The sequence below is a fragment of the Cajanus cajan genome, chromosome 10 (assembly GCF_000230855.2).
Source record: "Cajanus cajan strain Asha chromosome 10, NIPB_CcT2T_4, whole genome shotgun sequence".
Lineage (NCBI taxonomy): Eukaryota > Viridiplantae > Streptophyta > Magnoliopsida > Fabales > Fabaceae > Cajanus > Cajanus cajan.
Window position 1 is genome coordinate 15556516 of NC_138526.1, and position 16671 is coordinate 15573186.

At 30.2% G+C, this 16671-nt stretch overlaps 1 protein-coding gene and 1 pseudogene across 1 annotated transcript; both read right to left on the reverse strand.

Moving 5' to 3' along the window:
* Positions 1-7126: 7126 nt before the first annotated feature.
* Positions 7127-9114, reverse strand: LOC109792108 (polygalacturonase pseudogene; annotated as a pseudogene).
* A 1417-nt stretch (positions 9115-10531) lies between these two features.
* On the reverse strand, positions 10532-16065 carry PRMT3 (protein arginine methyltransferase 3). Its single transcript, XM_020351487.3, has 7 exons — positions 15712-16065; positions 14322-14873; positions 14092-14189; positions 12746-12824; positions 12389-12649; positions 12116-12283; positions 10532-11260 (listed from the first exon to the last, which is right to left on the reverse strand). Exons 1-7 carry the CDS (start codon positions 16009-16011, stop codon positions 10799-10801), a joined length of 1920 nt encoding a protein of 639 aa, XP_020207076.1. The 5' UTR covers positions 16012-16065; the 3' UTR covers positions 10532-10798.
* Between the last annotated feature and the right edge of the window lie 606 nt (positions 16066-16671).

Sequence of the window (16671 nt, forward strand, 5' to 3'; positions counted from 1 at the left end):
TGTTTAAAATAGAGAAAATGGGTGTGAAGAAGAGAGAATGAGCATGTTAGAAAACATGGTATGGGTGAGAGGGACAAGAAACACAGTGACAAGGTATTGGTCGGGGGTTGTAATTTATGAGAAACATGAATTTTAGTCTCTGTTTGTTTTCCTTAACATTTCTCATTTATCGAACTGTAATCATCATAATTCAATTTTAATTTAGCAAACGTTGTCTTCCTATAGTTCTTATCTGTCATTTTCAAAACAAAATTTTAATCATTTTTAAAGTTTGAGATAATGTATTCATTTATCAGTTTCAATTAATATATTTTGGTCTTAATTGAACTTTAAATACTTTAATGTTTATCATAAATGTGTGAAAAATAATAAATGAAATGAATGTCAAATGTTAATTAATAAAAGAAATAAATATAAGAAGAAATAATAAATAATGTTGATATAAAATTAAATGACATTAATTGACTATTGAAAATTGACCAATGGTTTTTTTTTTTTTTACATAAAACCAATCACTAATTTAGATTTATTATTTCTTATAACACTCTTTGACTACAAAACGTTTAGTGTGATATTATCATGAAAATATGTTTATTTAAAAATTATTAAATAAAGAAATTCTTTTATTCACATTGTAAAAGGGTTCACACGTCTTAATTAACTGAATAATAAAACTCTAATAATATATATATATATATATATATATGTGTGTGTATGTATGTATATATGTAAACTTAGCCACAAATTAGCCTTTACAAGCCATTAAAGGAAACAAAACATAATAAGGTAAACTTTAACTCTAAAAAAATATGATTATGATAAAAGAAGTAAATAAAACATAAATTTTTCATTAGCCTCAATGTTACGCTAATTAGAGCAAGATCCATAAAATAAATAAAATATTGCTTCTTAATATCCTCCAAGTTTTCATCGTCAAATAGAGTTGAATTTGAATACCTACAATTTCAAAATAGAGTTAAATTAAAAATTTGTTGATCATTTTACAATTTAATAATTATATAAAGTAATTTAATTAGTTTAAATATGTATTACCTCCTTTCATGAGTTCCTAATGTTACTGGTAATAATGGTGAACATGTACTTTATCATGAAATAGTTGCACTCGTGATTACTCGCTTTATGTGGGCATTACAATTTAGTGAATATGAAATATAGTTAGAATATATTTTAATTCAACTATAAATATTAGGTTGACATTTGACTTACTTTTAGGGCAATAGGTTAAAGCTTCTTTCGAGCTACCAGAGAAATCCTCATAAGATCAAGCTTACATCCAAAGACCTATGACAATGAATGATAAACCAAAAATAATTAAAGAATGAAATAATTATTTATTTAATTAAATAAAAAGGAATATGTATTCAAATTAGATACTCAGTTAATTCAATGTATAATAGCCAAATCTTAGTAGTTTTATTGTGTAATGAACACAATAGAACTATAAGAAATTGCCTCAAAATTATAACAAGTAGTTGCCAATGAACCCTATTTTTTGTAAGTTACTTTAAAATTCAAATAAAATTTAAATTTATAATTACCTATTCAAATAAGTGTTAAGTAAACCTCCTTGCCTCTTAACCTAAATTGATCTAGCAAATACTCTTTCACCTTAGTGTCTTTATTCCTAACATATTAGATGACAACCAGGTCAATGAAACTATAATAAAAATCATTTTGCATCTTGACAAAGACATGATGAAGACACCATAAATTGTAAAAAATCAACATAATGTTAGGAATGTGTAATTGAATATATTAGCATAAAACAATTACGATTAATACTTACAACTTTCATAATTACATCACTGATATGAAAAGAGGTCACCACTAGAAACAATGTCCATGACATTGTGCTGGCATAAAAAGAACAGAATAGGCTCCTTCCTAATAATGACCTCGGAAGGCATTGTTATCTCTATGTCACACTTCTTGAGATCCAATGTTATCAAAGCCAAATGATAGATAGGAGAAAGCTTAGGGGTGCTTCAATTTTAGCAGCAACCATTTTTCTTTTTCTAGAATCAACCTAAACATCATAGAATATAAAATATTAACTTAATAAAACACAATTAAAGACATCATTTAGAATTTAGTAAATTAAAACATTGATTACCTTAGGCACGTAGGCCCTAGTTAGCCTACTTGGCCATATAATAAAGGTACTCAAGGCCTACCCCACTACTTGAACCTCCAAAATGGGCACAAAGACTCGAGTATCATGCTTTCTAACATTGACAACCTTCACCCGTACCACATCATTTGGAATTGCTTGGTGGTGGATGGTTGACCCCAACATGTGCACCTTAGTTATGGCCACCAACTACTCTGGGGTGTCCTTTATGTCTAATGTTCACCTCCAATTGTACCTCATCAGCAACCTCTTCCCTCGATGCATTAGGGGCAACATAACTCCTCTTCATGCTAACAACATTAGTAAAAGGGAAAATCTTTGGAGGAGGAGGAGGTCGTGCAGTATGACCTATCGATGCAATATTTGCTTTGAGGTCTACTAATTGCTCTACCTTCATGTCTATATACATGTTTCTTCTTTCATTGAAGTTCATCTTTAAGGTGTATCAAGTCATCATCACTAATATGTGATCTACTAACACCCTTAGCTAAAAGAGGTCTAAAGACAGGACGAATGCCTTTACCTCATCCAATCATATGAACATGACTCAGATGTTATCGATGACCAATTAAAATCGTTAAAATATCTTGACGTCCTTCCTCAACAATGGTTTCTATGCATCACTACACAAACAATCATACAACTGCGTGCATTTAAAAGAATCAGCCCCAACATCACGGATCATGCCCTCTCTAGTCAATCATCCATCTTTAACAATTCACCATGTCATGTCCATACTATATAACTTCTAAGGAACCCATCACACAAAACATGCTCTCATAAACATAAAGTCTTTATTGAATGCCTTTGCAAATTAAAACAATTCACACAAGGATAGCAGAATCTTCTATCATTTTTTGTAACATTCTTTTATACAAATTGAAGAAACTTTTCCACTACATTCTCATATTCAATAGTTGTGTGTAAACATTCCATCTAGCTCTAATCCATTATTGTGTTCATTTGACATAAATAGTGTAAACAACACTTTTAATATAAGGTGTGGCCCTACCACAATTAGAAGCATAACTATTTATACTTAATTAATACATAAAGGTAAAGTCTCATACATTATATTTCAAAAAAGTTTGGTAGCATTTCACATTGCCCTCTAAGTACACAAAATAAAAGTGATGACCACAAATTCACAATAATCAAGTATGCACCCAAAGAACAACAAGAAATGTAATCAACCAAAATTTTATCAAATTTAAAATTAGACTTATGTAAAAATTTATATATCTTTCCCAATTGTCCAAATGGACAACTTAAGATTCAATATAATGATTATACATTGTGTAAGCATTATATTCAATCTAAAACAGAAAATTGAGGTTCACTAACTATTGATCAATCCTAACAACTATAATATAATTAAAACATATAATTAAATTATCTCAATAATAAATTTAAAATTTATTTAAATAAATTTTTTTTACGGGTACCAAAAATAATCTATGTTTATATTATGTTTATATGGGTACCTAAAATAATCTAAATTTATGCATAACTAAATTAACCTAAAATTATCGATAACTAAAATAAACATTTCTATGTTAAATAAATCCAAATTATGTTATGGATTTATTTAATTATGTACATTATGTTAAATTTATCAAACATTTTCTAAAAGAGCAATATAAAAGTTCATTATAACTACTAAAGAACTCTCAAATGAGTCCCAAAATAACTCATTACTATGTACCCGAACACCTCTATTATAAGTACAAAAAAACACAAATAACCACCAAATTTGTTGCATTATAAGCACCAAAAACAATCCCATAATTAAGCACCAAAATAGCTACATAGAATAGCCCCAAAGCTAACCCCACAATATAGTCAAATTAACGCACACATCAAACCCAAAATAATCCCCTACATTAGACAAAATCAACCAAAACATTGTTTTAGACAATTAGTTAAACTAGCATGCATGACTATATTCATCAACAATGAGCAACAAATTCTAGCATGCATGATCCTTATGGCTATAAAATATTGATCATTCTCCTAAGTCTTGTTAGCATAAAATTTATTTTTATTCCTATTTTGCCCTTGTCTTTAATTTCCCATTTTTACCCTTGTATTTTGGAATTTTACTTGTATTTCCCATTTTACCCTTGTATTTTGGGGTGTCTTAGTCATAGGATTTATTTTTTACTTGTATTTCCCATTTTACCCTTATATTTTGGGGTGCCTTGGATTATAGCATTTTATTTTGTAACTAGGGTATTTTATTAGGGTTGGAAACTAGGCCTAGACATGTTTTTGGTAAGCATTGGATTGATTTTTCGACTTGGCAAGCTTAGGCCCAAGAGGAGGGCACCAAGGTTGCATCCTCTTATCATGCACCTAGTTATAGCATAAGTATTCTTTCACCAAGCCACTTCTAGTTCAAACCTAAGTGTTCTTTGAATTGCCTCTTCAAGCAATCTACCTAAGTATTCTTTTCACACAAGACTTCTCCAAGCCTCAACACTAAGTATTCTTTTACAATCAAGCTTATTCAGTCTCAAACAATAATTCTTTTACAATCAAGCCTTTTTAGGCTCAAACATGTATTATTTTGTAGACAAGTCTCGCCAGGCTCAAACAAGTATTCTTTCGTAAACAAGTCTCTCTAGGTTAAACCTTATAACAATAATTATATTTGGATAAATTTTTACATATGTTGTTTTGTCTTACACATAAGATGTGATACAATCAATTAAGAATAGAAGTTTTTATACAAAAATGAATGAATTACAAGAGTTATTCTTCTATATATGTGGCTCTACTTTCTTTATATTCATGAAACTTCTTATATAGTAGCCAAGATGAAGATGACCATTGCAAAATCTTGAAGATTCCTCACAAGCTTGATTCATCTATCTTCACTTTAGGTTTTTTGAGGTAAGAAGTGTCTGTTGATGTATTAAATGAATTTTACTAAATTGTCACTTCTTATCTAATCAAGAAGACTACTTATCATCTTTAAGGTACCAAATGGATTATCTATAGCATGTGGCAACGAGGAGCAGGTTTTACATCAACTTATGCCAATTTTCTCAATGATTTCATGGACTATTTGTCCTTGGTTTTGGTGTAAAGCATGCTTCATTCACTTTAACAGATTTGTGAGTTCCAAAGAGCTTTCTTAGTTTGATCTGTTAAGGAGTTAAACATGCAATAAGTAGGCATTAGTCATTATAAATGATATGCATTTATGACATTATGAAGTTAGACTATATGCTTCATTTGATGACACATTAACTGTCTAATTAAATTGCGTCTTACATTTCATCCGATGAGTATTTTACAAAAACATTTTCTCTTAGAAAAACATTTTATTTGTTAACATTAAAACTTGAAAGTTTGAGGGATCCAAGATCGTCTTTTGACTTAACACTTCATGAAGAATGTAGATTTTTCTTCTAGATTTTCATAGCCACCAAGATCTCGTCAAATTTGTTGACCAAGCTCAAGATGAAGACATGTTGCATTTAGTTTTGATAATTACAAATATAATCCTTTTGAATGATAAACATGCAAATTATATCTTATGTTTATGTTTTGTTACTTGTGTGCTTTGTTCTTTGTAGGTAACTTAGTTTTAAATATATATCTAGGTGATGTTTGATGATGAAAAAAAATTAAAATGATTTCAAAAAAGAACTAATATGAAAAATTGAGATATTAAGTTTTCACTTAAAATAATCAATTATCCTAAGTAATAATCGATTATTTGCTCTATTTCTCAGTAACTTATAAAACTTTATTGTAATAATAGATTATTTAGCAAAATAATTGATTATTTCATAAACAACTTTCTAGAATAACTGATTATTACTTTAAAGAATTGATTAAACTATTATTCGTTGATTTTCAGATCTGCGAAGAACAAAATAATTTATTATCCATGGAAACAATCCTTTATTTCTGTTAGAAAACTCTATATATCATTTTTCACATTTAGAACTCAAAGAACTAAAATCTTTGTGATATTACTTTTGAAAATACTCTCTGAAAAACATTTCTCTTTGCAAGAAGAGGTTTGATACCCTTGGTGGGAATCTCAAGAAAGAATTCAAGAGTTGAATTGATCATCATGTTCATGACGATATAGGCTAAGCTACATTAGTTTGATTCACTTACTCTTAAATGTTTTGTACATTAGGTGGATTCATTATTTAATCTCTGTAACTAGTTTTTTTTATGTAGGTTTCTTAGGAAAAGGAAATATTGTAGTGGAGGTGCTACAAGTTAGTGTTTCCTAGAGTGCAAGAAGTAGTTTCTTTAATTGTGCAGAAGTGTATTGCATGTGATATTGTGATTGTAAAACTTCTGACATTAAAGATTAGTGGAAAGTCTCAATCAAATTGATTGGGGACTAGATGTAGGTCATAAGTGAATGTTGTTGAACTCATATAAATTTGTTGTGCATTATTCTCTATCCCCACACTTGTCTTTACATTCTTGCAAATATGATTATATGTTTAATGTTGTATGACATGAACCATGAACATTGCTTATAAAACTATTAGAATCTAATATTGAATGTATAAGATATCTCAACAACATATCTTATATGCATACATACGTACATACATACATACATACATGCATGCATATATATACATATATATATATATATATATATATATATATCAATATACTTCATTGGAAAGTCTTAAAAAAGTTATTAAACCAATAAGATTCATAAATAAATTTTTTAACATCCAATTCACCCCCTTACTCTTGGATAAGCCATCTTTTATAACAAATTGAATTCCTAGAACTCAAGATATTATACACATAAACTTCATAATTTTTCCTTCTAAGCTATTTTGAGTTCTTGCTTCTAAAGCTTCATTATGATATTTGTGTCATATTAATAATGATTCGTCTTTTAAGAATCATTCTAAATCGATCTTGAGTTTGCTTTAATTGATGTTCTGAATACACTAAGCAAACTCATCATTGTGTTTATTTTTATGTTGGAACTTAAAGTTAATTTTATCATGCTTTTATTTTCTTGAGGTTTTATAAAGGCTCGTTTGTGTCTATGTTATGAACTTAAAGTTTTATTCAATAAGATTAAGACATGTAAACCCTTTTAAAGTTTTTGTAAAGAAATTTGTTTTCTTTAATCTTTTAAAAAAAATGCATTTTCATGTTAAATGTCTTAAGGGTTAAAGGGTGTCACACTCAAGTTACAAAGTTAAATAAATATAAACAACTTTTTTTTTAACTCTATAAGATTATAAACTAACATATTATATATCGTATAAGTGTTAATCAATGGTTCTTCTAGATGTTTAAGTTTTACAAGTTGGTGCATTCCCTACAATTGTGGGTTAAACAATAGTACAAATAGCAATTGTAGGAATCCCATTAAATGTCATATCAATGTTACTAAGTTTCACGTCTTCACATGGTACACCATTACTACAAATAAGTGTAACACTATTTTGAGTTCCTGAAGTCCCCTTGATATCCTTGAAGGTGACATTGCTTATCTTTATTTTTGAAGGAGTCTATAGCCATTGAAAACATATTGGAAAAAAAAAATATATGTTAGCACATCAAACATTTATTAGTTGGTATTTCAAAACTACCAAAAAAAAAGTTTGTATTAATTTAAAAGTTAATCAATAGAAAGAACGTTTTTATTTATGTAAATACCTGCTTATTGCATTGATTCCATGGACAATACTCTTGATCTATAATCACTGGATTTGTAACATTAACCATTATAATATCCTCAAAATGAAAATCTGACACAAGAGAAGTTATTGGAGTACCAGGCTAGGTTTTTATCCTTAAACCATTATTTGTGTTGTTTAATGTACAATTTTGAACGGTTAAACTTTCTACAGGTTCCTCGTTTGGATATTTTCCAAGACTTCCAACACTAATGTCATGTCCTAGCCCACAAGTTACATTTAATATAGTTATGTGTTTGCTACCATCTCCCAGTGAAATGCAATCATCACAGGTACTAATGAAGGAGTTGGTTATGTTAATTTCACTTGATCTTCCAATGTGAATTCCATCCGTGTTAGGACTTGTTGATGGAGCAGTTATAGAGAAGTTTATAAAAGTGACATTTTTGCATCCCAAAACATTGACATGAAAACTTTTTCTATCCTTTGAAGTTATTCCTTGGATAATTGAATTGTTAAGGAAGTTGAAACCAAAATTCTATGGAAAAATATAAAAGAAACTTGATTTGTCAATACATGACAAGAAACACTATTAATAGTAAAAAAAAAAATTAAATAAATTAACATATATTTCATTTACCATGGGAAGCATTTTACAATTCTTGTTTTTTGCACAATCATTTTGTTTCCAAGAAACTTCACCAATGCCATCAAAGGTCCATGTAAAGTTCCTATTGAGGTTCAAGTTGATGGGACAATTGAAGCACCTACAAGCCCTATACCACTCTTATCGATAATGCTCAGTGGATAAGTTTTGGGTATACAAACTTCTTCACATTGATATGAAAACTTTTGGTATATTTTGACGTTATTCCTTGATAATTGGATTTTTAAGGAATTTGAAATCAAAATTTTGAGAAAAAATATACAAGTAACTAGATTTTCCAATACATGATGAGAAATATTATTAATAATAAAAGAAATAGATAAATTAACATATATGTTATTTAGCAGGGAAAGCATTTCGCAGTTCTTGTTTTTTGCACAATCATTTTGTTTCCAAGCAACTTCACCCATGCCATCAAAAGTTCCTAAACCTAATAAGGTGAAGAAGTTTGTATACCCAAAATTTATCCACTGAACATTGTCATTAAGAGTAGTGGGGTTCGCAAGTGCTTAAATTGTCCCATCAACTTGAACCTCGATAGGAGATTTACATGGACCTTTAAGATTCACTTGTTTCAACTTGTATGTACCATTAGGAATCAAAAAATTTCTTGGACTAGTGGATGCACAAATTTTTTTCCAAGCAAATTAATGGCAAAGCCTAAAAATATATCAAACTCAAAATTCAAATGAGAGAATTATAAACAAAATGTGTAAGGATATTGTTAGATAGTTACATTTCAACTTACATAAAGAATTAATTGTGCTCGAATTAATTGTATTTCAACTTATATACAAAGAATTAATTGTCGATGTTTTGTAACTATAATATAATATTACCTAAGTTATATCTTCGCCAAATATTATACCATACTTTCTTACTTCAAGAATCTTAAATTAAGCTCTAGTAGAGGAAACTAGCAATAAAAATAGAGTAAAAGTAGTAAAACTAAATGTCGTATACATCTTGAAATTTTCACTCAGGTATTTTCTTTAAATGGTAATATATTTCCTTTTTTAAAATGTTCTTTAAAACATTATATGAAACAACTCGACATTGAATAATTATCTATAATGATTTCACCAAAGTTTGAGGCCACTAAAATAATAAATAAACTTTTTAATAAATACAAATTAAACTTTGCAACAAAAATTATTGCTCTTTAGTAAATACAAACCAATCCTAAGAATGAAAATAAAACTTAAATGACAATGAATATTGGCTAACCCTTGTCCCTAAATAAATAAGTATATTTAACCCTTATAACAAATATAGTTGTCTTAAAAGAAATCTCTGCATGTAACTAGTATTAATTTTCTATATTATTTTTTGTTTTTCATTCTTCAAGCTTATTAGGTATATAGGATACAAATCTTATATATATTTATGTTTATGAATGATAGAATTCATCGAGAAAAAAATATATTTTTACACTTACATTATGTAATAAATTTAATATAATATAAATTTAACCAAGCTAATTATTTTAAATGCGGACCCAATTAAATTATCATATCCTAATAAAAGAAACATAATTTTATAAACTTTCTTAAAAAAAAAAATATATTCAATTTTATTATTGAGGGTGAAATTATTAGTTAATTATCACTAATCATTTTGAACAAAATTATATTACTCTAACCACAATAAACATAATAAATTTATTGAAGAATTTTAATTCCTTTCCTTATCAAAATATATTTATTAGTCTAATAAGTTAAACCAACTATTGAATATACGATGTAAAGATTGTTAATATATTTAAAAGCACCAACTACTAAATATATGATGTTATGATTGTTAATATATTTAAAAACATTTTTTAATCAATGTTAAGTTTTATTGACCAGACATTTTCCCAAGTGTGACAAAAATATTTTACACAAGGTTACATAGTTGACCTAGTTGACAAGTCCCACCGTTAAGTCTAAATCCTCTTGCACAATGTTTTACTGACTCATGATATTCAAAGATATGACTTTAATATAATATTTATATATTTAAATAATTTTAAATAGTGAGACCATTAACCGTTAATTTGTCATAACAAACCCAGATACCAACTTTAACCCTTAAAATGAAAATCCAATTTTAATCAGAAAATAGTACATAAAAACACATGGTACTGCACATATGTTTTTGTGAAATGCATAAATATGAATTGAAGAAATACATTCCCTGTTTAATTAGACAGGGCAGAGTCTGGCATTCAACGACGAGCAAGAAACCTACATTTTAGCAATTATAACTAACATTTGAAAATTGATTTTAACTGTTGTCAACAAGAGAAACTGTTGCACAATATTCTTTGCTACAATAGCATGATGCTTCCTACTGCAGAGTAAAAATCTGAGCAGGCCAACTGCGTTTGTGACCATCATGACCAACACCAGCAGCTTCTAAGGAAATGTCAATGCTGCGATGCTCAGTAGAGCGGACAATGCTGACACGTAAATCAATCTTCACAGCAGGATACACGTCAGTGCCGATTGCTTCCAGTTTACCCCCATTTTCTTTTCCAGGTCCCATTGCAATAGGTTCTCGAAAGGTTAAGATTGTTTGTGACCAGTGTGTTTTTGGTGTGTAAGGGGATGTGGATAACACAGCCGGTGTTTCACGGCAGAATCTGCTTGTAAATCCAGTTTCAAACCATAGGACAACGCCATAGCACCAGCAGCATGTTTTGGAATTTAACTGTGTCACTTTGTTCCGTGAAGCACTCGGTTTCAGTTCCAAAGTAGCAGTTGCAGTGAAATCCACTTCATTGGGCTTCATGGTTGCCAAATCAAAGGTCTGGAGACAAGCACATCAATAGTCAGTGTGCAACTATAAACTGGGCTGTGAATTTATTTTAAAAAATATCCTGGAGAATTACCCCATCCTTCCCATAAAACAGATATTGCTTGGCATAGCACATTTATACTAGTTAAGACCACACAAGTAAAGAATCACATAAAAATGAGTAATATTTCTAGGGTCTGTATAGATAAACTACCCTAGAAACACATAAAGAAGAAAAAATAGGAAAATAAAATAAACTTTTTCATTAGTTAAAACTAGCTTATGCATAAGTTAAAATAAAGATTTTGGAAAAGCTAATAAGAGAGCTTTTATAAATTAGTTTGTGCATAAACTAATTTTAATTTACAAAGACTTTTTTTTTCTTTCTATTTTTCTCTCCTAAAAATGCTTCAAGAAAAGTTTATCTAAATAGGACCCTATAAATGCATGATACTTTTTATTTTCATTTGATTATATGCATTTACATTTACTCATAAAAAAAATGGCTTTTTATTTTAGAAGGAATGGAAGGGGCAATATGCTACTATTTCATGTTCAATAAAATAATTTTCAAAAATCGATATCTATTGTTCAATAAAATAATTTTCACCATTTAACGAAAACAAATCATTATATACAAGTAATATTGGATTTTGATACAATTACATACAGTTCATAAAGGAACACTTCAGCTACCTCATAATTGCAAGATAACCAGTTAGAAACTATAACCAAAGATTAGAACTGACAATATCCTTCCTTACAGTAATTGCAAAATCATTGAAGACTTGATTACCAAAATGAAAAAATGAAGTCACTACTATAATAATGTCTTGCAAAATATTCACATGCGCCAAAAATACCAACCTGAAGAATTGAAGAACTGGTAACTAAGTCTTGAGAGTCCACAACATCAACTATAGGAATTTGAGCAGCATCTATGACAAGCTCCTTCCCAATGCAAGACATGTCAAAATCACACACATTTTCCCAAAATGGAAGACTTGTGGCTCCTTTTCCGAATCCTGCAACAAACTAGAAGAGGAACTAGAATAGTTATATATACTACATAAACTTACAGTGCAGAGGATAATATTCTGAAAACATAATAGCTGAGCAGTGGACAGAGGAGAGACTCACAATAGTTGCTGTGTCAGGAAGAATGGCACCACCAGGCTTCAACCACCGGTCCCGTGCATAAAGCACTGAACCAAGCATGGATTCATACAGCAAGCAATATCCCATCCATTCACTTAACAATACATCAACACTGTGAGGTTGAAGTTCAACTGTTTTATCAATCTCCTCAACCATACCATGAACCACTTCTATGACGCCATTTTGGAAGCCATCAACTCCACTGTGGCTTTTACTCAGCCAAAGACCATTATCTTTTGCAACCTAAATTAAAAAAAAATGGAGCAAAAAAAATGAACATCGAACTAGACATGTAGTTGAAACGATAATTATAGAAGCTACCAAGTGAGAAACTTATACCTGAGATGCCACTGCTGCCATCTTGGCACTAGCCTCAACTGCAATAACCCTAGTAGCCCCAGCTTTTGCTGAAAATAGGCTAAAGAAAAAATAATAACAAAATATGTCATAAACTTGCAAATGACAGAACAATTAGATATGGTAAATGATACGTAAGCAGAGACCAAAAATAACAGGAATATGCAATTAATAACAGCAATAGCCATCATAACCAGTAAAATAATCAGAAAGAGCCCACAAGTTAATGGCTTAAATATGGAATATGCACTTATTAACAGCCATAGAAAGGCATATGGAACATGATTAATGGCTTCTATAACTTGACTACCATGCATTAAGTTAAGATTTCAATCTTCATTGATAAAAAGAATAAAACAAATATAATGCTTAAACATAACTAAGTTTTACATTTGATTACTTCACTGAGAAAAACTTATGCATATGCAGGGTGCTCATTAGTCATTATCCTATATACATGGTCACTAAGCATGCATCAATAAATTTTACCCATAAAGAAAAAGGGTGACCCAGCATGAGACTCACACCAGGCACAATATAGGGAGAGGATACAAGTTCACAGTCCTAACCTCGCAAGTGGAGAGGTTATTTCTAGGATTTGAACCCATAACATCAGGACCACCCAGCAGCAACCTTACCACTTCGCCAACGCTTGCCCTCAAAGGTGAAACGATGAAAAAAGGGAAGGTTTGTTTTTCATTTCATAGGCAAGAGGTAAGCTTAGGAGGCTAAGCCACTTCCAGGAAACTTTTACAAGGAGACAAGACAATTCTTTGCCACTACCCACTATTAAAAATTCACAGGCCTAACTCACTACCAAAAGTTAGCTCAAGGGAGGAGGGTTGCCTAAGTCTTATAAGAAGTATTATATCCGTATTCCTAGCCAATGTGAGACGTTTAACACTTTTCAAATTAAGTAATTTATCAAAGTCCATAAGATCACAGTATAGCCCAAAAAGGGGTAGCAAGCATATGATGAATTAAGCAAAGAGACCCACATCTAAGCTCAAACCAATGCAAAAAAGCCATAGCAACATAAAGAATCAGATTCATCATGCCCCAACTGTGTAAAAATCATACATACACAATCTATGGTTGATGGGACAGTAGACTAGCACTCCCAAGTTATATACACAACATTGATAATCTGAAGGAATTTACTTTTCCTGAAGTTTCACAAAAAAGGCATCATCTTTCCCATCATTAATTATCATAAGATATCTCATTCTATGAATATAAAATTTTATAAAAGATATAAAATCCAGGATTTTGCAAGAGTATATACTGCATGACATTATACATTGACAAAAGTCAAGAATATTTCCCACCTGAGGATTCCAGTTCCACAACCTACATCCATAACCACCGCACCATTTAGTAGAGAGGGATTCTTCAAAATTGCTTGGCCATAAGCATCCATTCTTTCCTACATAAAGATAGATATTACTTTAATAAGATGGTGATGGCACAGTTAAACAGCTTCAGTTTGTCAATTTATTGTAGTTACACAACAATTTACTTAAATTTGAATTCAACAAATGAGAAGCATGTCTTATACCTTATCACTTAACATCTCTCGATGGATGCCAAATGAACTGTAAGACCCAAAATAACTTTCATTAACCTTCTTAATATGCTTTACAATGTGATTTTGAGAATTACCCATCAAATGCCCTCCTTCTGGATCCTTATCACTACACAAAACATGTCTTGAGCCATCACCATTAGTAAGTTCCTTGTTTGAAGAACTAGCCCTGTTCAAATGATCATTAGAAATGGAAGCAATATTGTTTCTTCTACAAGCATCATGTTTGTCATCAACTACCACTGTCTTCATAGCATCTTGATCGTCACGGATACTCTCTTCAATGTTCATCAAATCCTTTATAAGATCTTCATCAATACTAGAAATTTGTTCATCTTCACCTTCCTCATCACATTCGCCAAAACTGTACAACAGTGAATCGTCTTGCATGAAAGGTAGTAGATACTTATCATCATTCCACAGAGTCTTTATCTCGTTAAAATCAACTACATCATGCAAATGATTCTGCAAGTCACGCTTGCACTGAAATGTTAACCCACAACTCCAGCATCTGTTTTCTGCCACCTAGAAAAAAAATACAGAAGAAAAACACCAGTTAGCAAGATATGTAAGAAAATCTACATAATTGAAATTTAACATATATAGTCCAGAGTTACACATCGTTAAGTAGCATGGAAAGATAATTTACCAGAACAGAGGAAACAAAGATAAGCAAAATTATAAAGATAGAACCAACAAAGTGAGAATGCATCATGTTTACATTTAGTGGTGACAATGCCGATTAGGACCTGTTTGGATAAGTTTCTCCAAAAACACTTATAAGTTAAAAATAAATAAATAAAAATAAAAATAGGAAGGAAAATTGAAATGTTTCTCTATAAGCTAAAACTAGCTTATGCATGAGTTAAAAATAAGATTTTGAAGAAGCTAATAGGAGAAAGCTTATACAAATTAGCTTATGCATAACCTAATTTCAGCTTATAGAGAAGCTTATTTCGTTTTTCCTTCTTATTTCTCTATCCTAGAAGTGCTTCTGGAGAATATTGTCCAAACAAGTCCTAGGAAAAACAGCATCTTGTTAGTCACCTCTTCTATTTTTTCCATAAACAAAAGCAACAGGTAAATAAAGGGAAATCTGCATGAACAATCCCTGAATTGACATCGAAAGGAACAAGCGACAACCACCTAAATCATGATAAATTGCCATTTTAAAATCTAAAATCCAAAACATACAATTTCCCTTAATCACATTTCCTCAGCCCCAGAAATCCCAACCTCAAGAAACATTCACAAAACTGAATTTGGACTCTCTTAGGCTAGTAAAATGATGTCAGCATGAGAAAAAAATTGCTTTGCAAACTTGTTAGCTCAGAAAAAGCATAAAAGAAATCGGTAACCTTACCTGAGAGCGGATGAAGTTGATGAGCTTGAAGGAGGCATAGAAATCCAAGTTAAGTGTGGCTCTAATTGTGTGGAAATCGAAGTGGTGAAGGGAGGCGCAATGGTCGAACAAGGAATCGCACGAACTGTAGTGGGAATCACAGAAGAGACAAGCGAATTCCGATTCACGCTCTCCCTCCTCACCTTCCCAATCGTCCCATACGTGTTCTCCTTCTTCTTCTTCTTCTTCTTCTTCATCTTCGTCTTCTTCCATTCTATAAGGTGCTTCTTCTTCTTCCTTTTGCTTGACACCGAAAGCCATTAGTGTAAAAACGCTTAAACCCTCTCAAAAACCCTAAAGTGGTGAAACTTTCGTTTAACACTTGTATATATATATATTTTGTAGCGCGTTCAAGTAAAGTCATGTATGTCTCTGCGCAGCTTAAAATGCTTTCTAAGCTCAAACTAGCAATTTCTCAATTTTCCTATCATTAATTTTTTTTTTTTTACATTATTTTAGTTATAGATTGAATGTTTATTAACTCAAATTTATAATAAATTATATTTAATATTTATATATATAGATATTTTAAATATAAAATTATAATTTTATTTATGGTTAATATATTTTATATTTATTTATTGATAATTTATTTTAAATATTAAAATATAATTCATAAAAAAATTTATGATAAATATGAATTGATTTAGATAAAAAAAATTAAAATATATTATGTGATGTGACACCCTCTACCCCAACATATATATATAATAATAATAATAATAAAATCTTATTGGATAAAAAAAATATTTAAAAAATGAAACGACAATTCCAATAATTATGTGAGTAGAGAATTCACATTCATGTCCTTAATCCAAATAGCAAATAAAATTACAAAGAATAAAAATTTAATTTTTCAAAATATATATTTTAATAAATCTTAAACAATGTCATATTCTAATTCTATCTATGTCCCAATGT